Raw genomic sequence first — 13,150 nt, forward strand, 5'->3', positions numbered from 1 at the left:
AAGGACTGACCTGGAAAATAAGATAAGAATACAAGTAGGGAGACTAGGAAATAATTTATAAGGGGGAAGGCTCATTTCATCTTACGATTTCAGTCCGAGGTACTTGTCTCGGCTGCTTATGCCTGTGGTGAGGCAGTATACCACGGTGGAAGCCCAAAGCAAACGAACATTGCTCATTTGATGGCAACTAGGAACAGAGAAAAAGAAGAGGCAGGGATTAAAATGCATCCTTCCATGGCACGCCCTCAGTGACTAACTTCCTCAAGTAGATCCCATCACCTAAATTTTCCTAAACTTCCCCACATCCTATTAAGGTAAGTGGACTAATACAGCCATGTTTTTGGGGATTTTATCATTCAGTCACTTTCAAGAGTTTAACACATGAGCTTTTGAAGATATTAGGAGAGTAAAATGCAAGTGGCAGTTACAGCTAGAGAGTAGAGGCAAGAAGGTGGGGCTAGGCTCTAGCAAGAATGGTTTGAGGCTCTGTAGAAATTAGGTCAGAGGTTTTAATCCCTTTCTGTTACGGAGGTTGGGGGTTTAAATACAGGATGCAGTAGGGTAATTTGAGAAAGATGTGTAAAAACATTGGGGCTTTATAAGAAGGACCTGATTACAATGTTACTATTACTGCTGTTTTTTTTTTTTTTTCTCAGAGTGTGTCTTCAACTTGCCATGCTGAACTTTAATAACACTACAGCCACCTCCTCCAGCTTCCTTCTTACTGCCTTCCCTGGCCTGGAACTTGCTCATGTCTGGATCTCCATCCCTGTTTGTGGTCTCTACGCCATTGCACTCTTGGGAAACAGCATTATCTTATTTGTCATTATCATTGAACGGAGTCTCCACAAGCCAATGTACTATTTTCTCTCCATGCTCTCTGTTGTTGATCTAGGTCTGACCATCACAACCCTTCCCACAGTCCTTGGCGTCCTTTGGTTTCATGCCCAGGAGATCAGCATTAAAGCGTGCCTCATTCAAATGTTCTTTGTGCATAGCTTCTCCTTCCTGGAGTCTTCGGTGTTGGTGGCTATGGCCTTTGACCGCTACGTAGCCATCTGCAGCCCTCTGAAGTATGCTACTTACCTCACAGACATGATGAGTGTGGTGATTGGGCTGATCATCTGCATAAGACAAGTGGTTTTCATGTTTCCCTCAATCATGGCGGTGAACAGCGTGTCCTTCCAGGGAGGCCAAGAGCTTTCCCACCCATTCTGCTTCCATCCAGATGTGATCAAGTTCACACACACCAACCCTTGGATCAGCAGTTTCTGGGGAATGTTTCTTCAGCTCTACCTGAATGGCACTGATTTATTGTTCATTCTTTTCTCCTACGTCCTGATCCTTCGTACTGTCCCCAGCACCGTGACACCTCAGAAGCAGCAGAAAGCTCTCAGTACATGTGTCTGTCACATCTGTGCTGTGACCATTTTCTATGTGCCAATGATCACCCTCTCTTTGGCACACCGTCTCCTTAGCACTACGCCCAGGGTGATCTGCAGTGTTTTGGCCAATATGTATTTGCTCTTGCCTCCTGTGCTGAATCCAATCATTTACAGCTTGAAGACCAAGGTTATTCGCCAGGCCATATTCCGGCTTTTCCGGTTCAAGGGCTCAAGGGGCAACGGTATGAGGAACAACAGAGGAAGGTGGGATAGAAGGAGTCGATTTTCTAGCACATGAGTTATGGTTAAAGGGAAAGAAGATTGGTTAGTGTTATCCCGGGCATGATAATAAGGAAATTCCAACTTGATTACGGGAGGGATAAGGACCACATGTTCTTGAGTCTATGAGAGCTTAAAAACACTTTTCAAAGGCAATTTGTGAAATGATATTTAAAGCACTTACATGGACTCTCATATGCAAAATGATAGTTTCACAGCCAGTGAGATGGTTCCATAGGTAGATGTACCTGCTGTTAGGTATGAAGACCTAGGTTTAGTCGCCTGGACCTACCCCAGGGAGGGGAGAACCTACCTCCTGGACCTACACCATGAAATATATGTACACACACACACACACACACATACACACACACACACACGACAAAAAACCCTGAAAATTCTTTCAGTGGATCTACTGTCTGACTGTAAAGCAGGAATAGGCTCTTCTTTTCCCTCACTAAAGGTCATGTTCGCCAGGGAGTGATGGAGTGTTCTTTTTCCACTCATATTGGCGAAAGGAAAGGTTACTTGTATGTGCAAAGATACAGACAGAAATGTGTAGTTAAAAAAGTCTAGAAAAATCTTACATGCCTGCTTTACTTAGAGTCAGAGTCCTGTTTCCTTGCACAGGTACTCCTATGCTTCTTTTGCTGGTCACTTTTACTTTGTTAAAGACAGTCAGTGCCTTTGCAATTTAAATTGCTTGTGTATTTCTTTTTAGGACAATATATAAAGTTACATATTGCCTTCACTGTTGCTGCATAGATTGCTCTCATTCCCCAGCTCTTCCTTAGTAGCCTTTGAAAGTGTTTCTGCCCTCTACCAAGCTAGCTGCCGCCGCCCTTTACCGCACTGGCCACAGCGGGCTGGCAGAGTGACGTCAGTGCCGAGTAATGAGCAACTTCATGCTCTGTATAATTAATAGTTCTGATGCAACTCTGACGTATTGATGCCACCTTAATTAAAGTGTTTTTTTTCTGTATCAAAATAGCCCTGGATATGGTGTTGATAGGACATTAGAATTGTCTAAACTATTTTCCACCCATGGAATTACAAAACTTTATTTCCACCTAGAATAAAACATGACTAAATACAGTAAAGCAACTGAGCCATATGCTTCTTTGGAAAGTAGGGAATACCAGCCCTAAACTTTTCTGTTTATCTCAGTTTCCTGGAAAACTCCACCATTCCGCAGAAACGCTGATGGCTTAGTGATTCTGCTTTGCTTTGCTCACTATATATTTTCAGCTAATAATTACTGAGTGATGGTCACATTACTTTTGATTAATATTATATGTATTGGTTTACTTGAGGTAAAACATTCAGTGTTTCAGTATTTAATGAGGTTTAGAATAAGCAATTTATTATTCATTTTCCACATTCAGTCCATACATTTAGTTATTGATTTAATGTTCTTTCCAACACCTGACTGCAAGATGTTTGATAGCAGGCCCACATCTTCAGGTAATTCCTAACATTGAATTTAGTGAATATCACTTAGTTAATACAGTGTGACATGTGTTTAATCATAATTTATATTAGTAGTTACTACTTTTAATATTTTAATGAATCCCTATATAAATTGTTGCAAACATATATTTGATAAGATATCTTCTTCAATTCTTAAAAACAGAAATTTTAATTTTAGAAAGAAGCAAAATTGTTGAAAATCTGACATAGCATTTAAAGTTGTATGCTTTGGATTTATAGTGGGCTCAGATTCAATGTGTAAATATTTTAGAAATCTAGTTCTTTGAATGGTTTTTTAAAATTAGTTTTTAAGCTTTATCTTTTTACTGTGGAGGAGGAGTAAGCAATGAACTCTGCTTTCACATGCTCACGCTCTTGGCATTAACGGACTCACAGCGTCCAGTGCCTAAACCTGGTAACCATCAACCTTACCCATAACCATCCATCGCTTAATCACAGTACATTGAAAGCTATTCATATATCTGATATTTTAAATTAAAAATACCATTTTCTTTTGCATTTTTGCATATTTTCTTATAAAACATCTCCTATTTATGTTCATAACCTAAATAAAACCTAGTCATCTCTGCAGTTGACTTAACATGTTTTATTTTCATATGATAAACAGATCAAAGCTACACTTACAATATTTAAGCAGATTGTCATTTGTTTCTCAGCATTATTTGACTTGTCACTTTGTTCCATCATGTAATATTTCTCAGTGTGTTAAGTTTCAGTAATGTATTAGAGTTCTATTCATTTATTTATTAAGGAAAAACAGATATTTACAGCTTTTTAATAAATGCTATTATCACATTCAGCTTAACAGAGTTTCTGTTTCTTTTTATTCTTTGTTCATCCATACACATTTTTATCTTCAGAATTGCTATTGCAAGCTTGTTGGGAAGTGTGTGGAGTCTATAAGAAAGCGGAGGGGGTAAGACTTGTTTTAGCCTATTTACTCTTTTGGTGCAGAAATAGCCTATCTGATAGGGATTTGAATTTCTGAACACAGTTTAAAAATTAAGAGAGGCATAAACATTTTTCTTGTTTCTTCTATGACAATGCATTTGCTTTATGATATAACAGAACATGTGACATATTTAGGTGCTAATTTATTGAGTTTAAGATTTAGCTACCCCCCAATCAATTATAATAATATCATTTTTCTAGGGTGGAGAATTAAAGACTCAGAATTAGAATGTAACAATTAGAGGCTGACCTGGCTATTCAGTGAAGTCAAGGGCAGCTGAACCATGCTTAAACCACGCCTTAGAAAACCACGGTGTGGGAGCGCAAACTTGCACAACCACTTTGGAAATCAATCTGGAGGTTTCTCAGAAAACCGAGAATAGATCTATGTAAACCCAGCTACACCACCCCTGGGCATCTACCCAAAAGATGCTCCACCATACTACAAGGACACTTGCTCAACTATGTTTATTATGAATAAAGCTCATTCATAACAGCCAGAAACTGGAAACAAACTAGATGTCCCTCAACTGAAGAATGGATAGAAAAAAATGTGGTACATTTACACAATGAAATGATACTCAGCTATTGAAAACAAAGAAATTTTGCAAGTTTCAGGCAAATGGATGAAACTAGAAAAGATCATCCTGAGTGAGGTAACCCAGACCAGAAGGACACACATGGTATATACTCACTTATAAGTGAATATTAGCTGTAATGTACGGAATACCCATGCCGCAATCCACAGATCTAGAGAAGCCAAAGAGGACCCAAGGGAGGAGGCTTGAAGCTCACACAAAAGAGGAAATAAAATAGAATCTGAAGTAGATGGAGGAAGGGAGCTTTGTGGGAGGTGGGGAGGGTGATGGGGTGAGGATCAGGTGTGGGGAGAGGAATGGAGGGGGGACATTGAGGGGATGACATGGAAAATGAAAATATGTGAGGGAACATCTCTATGACAAGGGAGTGAGCCTGTGGGGTGACCCTGGCTGAGACTCGAAAGTCCACACTTCCTGGAGCCAGTCGGGACTCCCAGTGGCTGGAGGGGGACAGCACGCCATACATAAAGCCTTCAACCCCAAATGCCTCTTGCCTGCCAGAAGTGCAGGGGTTAAAGTTGGAGCAGAGTTTGAAGGGATGGCAAACCAGTGGCTGGCCCAGCTTGAGAACCGCCCACAGGAAGGAGACAGCCCCTGACAAGGTAGTGATACTCTGCTACACTCTCAGACACTCTCAGACAGGAGCCTGGCACAACTGTCTGCTGAGCGGCTTCATCCAGCAGCTGATGGAGACAGATGCAGAGTCCCACAGCCAAACAATAGGCTGAGCTCTGGGAGTTTTGTGGAAGAGTTTTGTGGAGGAGGGATTGACGGATTCCAAAGGGTCAAGGACACCACAGGAAGACCCATAGAGTAAACTAAGCTGGGTCCATAGGAGCTCATGAAACTGAACCACCAAGCAAGGTGCATGCACGGGACAGACTTAGACCCCTACACATATGTAACAGATCTGCCGTGGTCATCATGTGGTCCCCTAATATTGGAAGGAGAAGTTGTCTCTGACTCTGTTACATGTGTTTGTGTTCTTAGCTGGGCTGCCTTATCTGGCCACAGTGAGAGAGGATGTTCTTGTGTGATTTGTATGCCAGGGTGGGTTGGTACCCTTAGGGGCCCTTCCTTCTCTGAGAGGGAGAGAGGGGAATGAGGAGAGGAGATAGTGTGAGGGTGGGACTAAAAGGGGGAAAGGGGGCTGCCATCAAGCTGTAAAGTGATTAAATAAAAAAGAAAAGGAAACCAAGATGTGAGAGTGGAGGTCAGTGATAAATGTTCATCTCGAATCCACGAGGCCCTCGGTTTGATCTCCACCACAAAATATAAAGATATTCTCTGCATTTGTGTCTCTTTTACTCTGTCTGATTAAGAGTTGCCCCAACTGTTGGAGCTACAGTAGTAAATATGGCTTGGTCTAACTCTTTAATTAAAACGAAATACAGATTAGAAAGATGAAGTTAAGTATTCCTACTTAACTGGAGAATGTTTGGAAGCACAGGGGAAGAACTGAGCAATGCAGTCTAGGAAGAGGCACACACGGTTTTGTCCCAGTGATGCTAGGAGTCCCAGTCACGTTCAGACACCCTACAAAAACAATTCAAGTAAACTTACATGGGGCATAAAACCAGGCATATTTAAACCTATAAAAATAACTTTATCAAAATGATTCTTTAGAACATAAATTATTTGAAAGTTCAACCTTAGTAGAAAAACATTGAAATTTATTGACAATTATTTTCTTCCAATTCATATACAAAATTTTAAGTGCTGAATTATCTTAAATATTACTTTTATATTTTGTTTAGTAGCTCGTATTCACAAATAAGATCAGAATGGGAAACAAGCAAATTATTGGAGAGGCCAGTCATCTTTAATTAGCTGCTTATTCTGTTTTAATTTGAAACTATATATGTATAGTTCACACACACATACATTCACACACACGTGAATTTCTGCTACTAACATACAAATATTTTCAATTATTTGAAAATGAGTTCTAGTTTATTGGGTTATTTGACTATATCATAATTTCAAATACAAAGTATTTTTAAAAACCCACAAAATCTCTTATTTGAATAGACTTTAGACCAGTTAATGGAAATACTAATTGTTAAAAATTCTATATATTTGTTTATATTTTTATAATTCTTATGAACAATGCAGTCTTCCCTCTTTATTCATATTTTGGCTATTATTGACAGAAGTTCAGAAATAATATAAAAGAGATATTTTTCTTAAAGAATATATATTGGAGAGAAGAAACATAATATAAAATAAAATCTTAAAGTGAATTAAATTAAACTCTATAATTCTCAACTGTTCCGATAATCAATATTTGCAAGGGGACAGTAACTACTGCATGCTGTCACCAGTAAAGTCAGGAATATCATATAAACTTGTGAACTCATTTTCAATCATATCATATAACTATTCTCTACTCATGTCAATACCCATGTGAATCTTATGTTCACATAGTATTATAAAAAAATCATTAAGAAAGATAATGACGAGCTTATACCCAGACAGACTGCCTCGAGTTCACTTTTCCTTGGTAGCTAGAATATTTGTCCTGCTTAGAACTTGAATAAGAAAACGGCACTGATGAATCCTTGAAAATCCTTTGCTTAGAAAGCAATTATCTTCTCAGTGATCCTGACTAACTCTGACCCAAGTTTCTGCCCTCACTGTATTCTTATTTTAGACCTAATCTCCCTAGAACCTTTTCACGAATTTGCCGTGTCTTTACACAGTATACAATGGGGTTCATCAGAGGTGGCACTAACAAGAAGGTGTCAGCAATGAGGATCATGGCCATGGGTGACCTGTGCTTGCCAAAGCGGTGCATGGATGCCAAAGCAATGATGGTCACATAGAAGATGAGCACAGCACATATGTGGGAGACACAGGTATTGAGGGCCTTGAGGCGCTCTTTATGGGATCCAATTCCCATCACAGTCTTCAGGATGAACACATACGAGACAGCAATGAACATACTGTCAGACATCATGCAGAGTGCAACAAAGAAACCGTAGAAAAAATTGACTGTGTTGTCCGAGCAGGCCAGCTTCATGACATCCTGATGGAGACAATAGGAGTGAGAAAGGAGGCTTTTCCTGCAATATGCCAGCCTTTTCAGAGTGAACAGAAATGGGAGCACTAGGAGCATGCTTTTAATGAGAAACACCAATCCCATCTTGGCAACTCTTACACTCGTGAGAATAGAGCTGTATCTAAGCGGGTTGCGTATGGCCAAAAAGCGGTCAAAAGACATGATCAGGAGCACCGAGGACTCCATGTCTGTGAAGCCATGGATGAAGAACTCTTGAGCAAATCAAGCATTTGGGGAGATTCCTGTGGCATTGAAGACAAAGATCCGGAGCATGGTGGGGAAGGAGGAGAGAGACAGGCCTAAGTCAGAGATAGCCAGCATGGAAAGGAAATAGTACATGGGTGCGTGGAGCGAGGGCTCAGTCCTGATCACAAAGAGGATGGTACAGTTGCCCAGGATGGCCACCAGGTACATGAGGCAGATCGGAATGGAGAACCACACATGAGCGTGCTCCAGGCCTGGGATTCCAATCAGGAAGAAGGTAGTGATCTCAACTTCAGAAGAATTGAGAACAGGCATGATGGAAGACTTCACAAGCATTTATCTAGAGATCTGTAGTGACACTTCCAACATGAGTGTGTGCTGCTTGTCTTTCCCCTTCTACCATATATGCTGGTGAGAGAAAAGGAGAGGAAACGCAATTAAAAACAGTAACAGCAAATAAGATATTTCTTTTAACTAAACTGTAGGATAGTTGGTTCCTGTTAATTGACACTAAGAATATAATCACTGCAAAGACCAATCGTATGTCTCCATGTGTTCAGGGGAAAACACATAAAGAGAAATAACTTGCAATTTATTTCCTTTGCTATATTGACTTTGTTTTTATCTAGTGAAAAATCATACACAGGCTGAACTCTAGGATAACTAATTTTCTCCTGCTTGGAACCTAGGTGTCTTTGAAGGAGAGAGGGAGAAGAGAAGAAAGGAGAGATTAGAAGAGTGAGATAAATAGATTATATATGTGTGTGTATTAGATAGATAGGAAAGGCACCATCAGCTTCTAATTATAATGAAAATCCCTCTTTGTTGTAGGATAGCATGTGCTATATGCATGACATGATTTCATAGGGTGGAGTAAATGATCTTATATACACTCACGCATTAATCCACAGATAGAAATAGTTTAGTAAGTACAAAGGTTAGAGACAAAGTACTGAGGATGAAGGGGGTGATGTTTTCAGTACTCAACTTATTTCTGACACCATAAAAAAAGCAGATCTCTTGAGCTGTAGAACATTTTCAAAGGCAACTGAATTAACAACATATTTATAAGATATTTTCTCTTTTTAAGATTATTATTATTTACAATTTATTCTCTTCCTATCCTAGCTATAGGTAACCCCCTCCCTCATCTCCTCCCCATCCCACCCTCCCTCTGTCTTCCACCCCTGTGCCCCTCCCTCAGTCCACTGATAGGGGAGGTCCTCCTCTCCTACTATCTGACCCTAGCCTGTCAGGTCTCATCCAGACTGTCTGGATCCTCTTTCCCTATGGCCTCTTAAGGGCACCTCGCCAGGGGGAGGTGATCAAAAAGAGCAGGTAACTGAGTTCATGCTAGAGACTGCTCCTGCTCCCCTTACTAGGGAACCCCCATGGAGATTGAGCTGCCCATGGGCTACCTCAGAGCAAGGGTCTAGGTCCTCTCCAGGCATGGTTCTTGGTTGAATCATCAGTCTCTTCAGGCCCATCTGGGCTCAGATTTTTTGGCTCTGCTGGTCTCCTTGTGGAGCTCCTGTCCCCTCCAGGTCTTTCTGTCCCCCCCTTCTTCTGATTTAAGTTCATCAAGGGAAATAAATCTCTAAGACACATAGAACAGATAATTTTCCTTTTGGCCTAAAGGAAGCAAGGGCCTCTTTGAGTTATTAGTCTTTGTATTGGGCTCATGAAAACTAAGAGCAGATCTCAAGATTTCATATTGCTCCTTCTCCATAGTGAGTAACTGAGTGCATACGAATCCTCATCCAGGAGATCTGAGGTACTGTCCAAAGCAGAGGATACCCCATGATGTAGATATTAGGACAGTGTAACAGCTCCTCAGCACTACAGAGGGAGGAGCTCAGGAGTGGGCTTGCTCACGAAAGCCTTTGCTCTTGATTACTCCAAGCAAGGACCATGTGCTCCACCTGCCGCTCACACTATATCTGTATTACAGCACCTCACCTGTCTTGTGATTATTGTGTCTGTTTTTCACAGCAGCCAGTGCGGCTGCTTAAAGAACAGTTGTTACCGAAGTGATTGTGACATTTTCATGACTCAGGAGCCGTTCCTGGTAAATACATATCCGATTATACTGAGTAGTATACATTCCAACTCATTGAATACGACACATCGTACTTCCTCAAATAACTAAATGGTATTGATTTTCATTTCTTGGAAATTATCTCCTGGCTCTGAGCGGGCAAAGATCAGTCATCATTTCCTTGGGTTTAGCATTAGGCTAAAATTTTTATTTATAAAATATTAAAATAAATCAGTTTGTAGATATACAATTATATAAGCAAATAAAATGAATATAAAACTATAATTCTAAGATTGTTAGCTTATCTTAGCATATAAAAGGTGTAAATACATAAGCAGTTAAACACTATTATTTATGTCTTCCTAGATTCTAGAGCTTGGAAAGAGGAAGAAATGTACTTAAAGAGATGCTTGGAGAGCACAAATGTTGGACACTGACGGCTATGACCTTGTTCCGCATATGGGCTGCTGTAAATCCGGCATCTCACTCAGCCTGCACACCAAAGCACCATTTCTCGTGTAAAAATGTAAAAACTGAAGCCAAAGATCAACCAATTTCTCAATATATCATTGCAAACATATATGAGAATAACATGCTGTTTGAATATGAGCTTTGCAAATTAGGTCATAATTTCCATTTCATCCTAGGTAATCTACTAAAGTTACTTAGGTTGCAAAGAAATAGGTTTTGTTCCTGGATACGTAAATATTGATGCTGTTATGAAGACTGTGTCAAGAAAGGCTGATATCTGGAGTTTGCGGTGTCTTGTGGGGGGAAAGGCTGAAGGGCTTGGAGAATACAGAACTCCCCAAGAAGACCGACAGAGAAAACTAACCGAGACTGAAGGGGGCTCACAGAGACTGAGGCACCAATTAAGAAGCATGCGTGGCCTGCACTTAGGCCCCCTGCACATATGTGGCTGATGGGCAGCTTGTTCTTCATGGGGGTGGCTTGGGAGGTGGAGCTGGGCACAGCTGCTGAGGGGAATGCTTTTAACTATGTAAAGTGGATACATAAATAAGCTTAAAAAAAAGAAAAAGAAAAGGAAGGTTGCTGTCTTTATTTTTATTATGGACAAGTTATACATTGTCCTCCATAGCTGTCCTAGTTGGCACACTTCATTTCCATATAAGTCTGACTAAAAAGGGTCAAGTTACGTAACAACGGTTGGGATTGTTGGTAGAAAACCACCAAGCAGTGCCCACTCTGAACAGTAACACGAACAGTAACACATACCATAAATTCCTGCCTTGAAAGACCAGGGGCAAGCGAGGGCTTCTGCTCTGAGAGTGTAGAAAAAAGAGGGTATAGATATTTTTTTTAATTATACTTTATTTACTTTGTATCCCCCCTCTAGTTCCCTCCCTCCTCCCCCCTTCCCTCCCAATCCCTCACTTCTTCCCCCTTCTCCACACACTCCCCTCCCCAAGTCCACTGGTAAGGGAGGGTTTCTTTTTCTTCCTTCTGATGCTAGTCTGTTAGGTCTCATCAGGAGTGGCTGCATTGTCTTCCTCTGTGGCCTGGTAAGGCTGCTCTCCCCTCAGGGGGAGGTGATCAAAGAACAGGCCAATCAGTTCATGTCAGAAGTAGTCCCTCTTCCCATTACTATGGAACCCACTTGGACACTGAACTGCCATGGGCTACATCTGTGCAGGTGTTCTAGGTTATCTCCATGCATGGTACTTGGTTGGAGTATGAGTCTCAGGAAAGACCCCTGTGCTCAAATTTTTTGGTTTTGTTGCTCTCCTTGTGGACCTCTTGTCCTTTCCGGATCTTACTATTATTTCTTACTTCTTTCATAAGATTCCCTGCATTCTGCCCAAAGTTGGCCGTAAGTCTCAACATCTGCTTTGATAGTCTGCAGGGCAGAGCCTTTCAGAGGCCCTCTGTGGGAGGCTCCTAACTTGTTTCCTGTTTTCTTCTTCTGGTGTCCATCCTCTTTGCCTTTCAGTGTGGGGATTGAGCATTTTAGCCAGAGTCCTCCCTCTTGATTAGTTTCTTTAGGTGTGCAGATTTTAGTAGGTTTATCCTTACACCCATCAGAATGGCCAAGATCAAAACCTCAAGTGACAACACATGCTGGAGAGGTTGTGGAGAAAGGGGAACCCTCCTCCACTGCTGGTGGGAATGTAAACTTATACAACCACTCTGGAAAGCAATCTGGCACTTTCTCAGACAACAAGGAATAGCGCTTCCTCAAGATCTAGCTATACCACTCCTAGGCATGTATCCAAAAGAGACTCAAGTACACAATAAGGACATATGCTCAACCATGTTTGTAGCAGCCTTATTTGTAATAGCCAGAAGCTGGAAACAGCCCAGATGCCCCTCAGTGGAGGAATGGATGAACAAATTGTGGTGCATCTACACAATGCAATATTACTCAGTAATGAAAAACAAGGAAATCATGAAATTTGCAGGTAAATGGTGGGATCTGGAAAGGATCATTCTGAGTGAGCTATCCCAGAAGCAGAAAGACATACACGGTATATACTCACTCATATAGACATATAATATATGTGTAGATATTTTTAAAACACACACACACACACAGAGAGAGAGAGAGAGAGAGAGAGAGAGAGAGAGAGAGAGAGAGAGAGGACAGAGAAGCAGAAACAGGAAGAATATACATATTGACTTCTCTTATAACATGGTAGATAATTTGTAATTTTTACATTCAAGGTTTGCTTTCTGATAAGTTTGTAACGCTTTTTTTATGAACTTAAAAACATATATTTATCTAAGACCCTCACAGTCTGGTGAGCAGGAAATATCACAATAACACATTTACTCTAAGGATGTTCAATAAATTTGGCAAAGTCCTACATTAATCTAAAATATAATAGACTTCCTATTGGCCTTATTTATAATCAGAGTGCTACAGTGTATTTCTAAGTTCTGTATAGAAAAAAAATGTGAATACTAAAAAAAAAAGCCTTGGCATTCTTGAAAGAATATCTTAAATTTTATTTTAGCAAGACTGAAAACTCAGGTACCTTTTCCTTAGATAATGCTCTGAGCTCTTTGCATCTATCATTTTATTTAATTATATGAGAACAATGAATCATGTGCTATTATTAATTCTTTTATTGATTGGGAAGGAAATAAGTAACAAGGGTCACACAACTGCAGTGCAACCTTC

At 40.5% G+C, this 13,150-nt stretch overlaps 2 protein-coding genes across 2 annotated transcripts; one reads left to right on the forward strand and one right to left on the reverse strand.

Moving 5' to 3' along the window:
• Positions 1-648: 648 nt before the first annotated feature.
• LOC110566025 (olfactory receptor 51T1) lies at positions 649-1,683 on the forward strand. Its single transcript, XM_021663809.2, has one exon. The coding sequence runs from the start codon at positions 676-678 to the stop codon at positions 1,681-1,683; it is 1,008 nt and encodes a 335-aa protein (XP_021519484.1). The 5' UTR covers positions 649-675.
• Positions 1,684-7,349: 5,666 nt separating this feature from the next.
• Positions 7,350-8,306, reverse strand: LOC110566021 (olfactory receptor 51A7-like). Its single transcript, XM_021663805.2, is given in 1 exon segment — positions 7,350-8,306. A coding segment is annotated over 1 exon segment (957 nt).
• Between the last annotated feature and the right edge of the window lie 4,844 nt (positions 8,307-13,150).

Source organism: Meriones unguiculatus, chromosome 14 (assembly GCF_030254825.1).
Source record: "Meriones unguiculatus strain TT.TT164.6M chromosome 14, Bangor_MerUng_6.1, whole genome shotgun sequence".
NCBI classification, from domain to species: Eukaryota; Metazoa; Chordata; class Mammalia; order Rodentia; family Muridae; genus Meriones; species Meriones unguiculatus.

Coding starts and splice junctions, on each gene's coding strand:
- LOC110566025 (XM_021663809.2), top strand. CDS start 676: ATGCTGAACTTTAATAACACTACAGCCACCTCCTCCAGCTTCCTTCTT.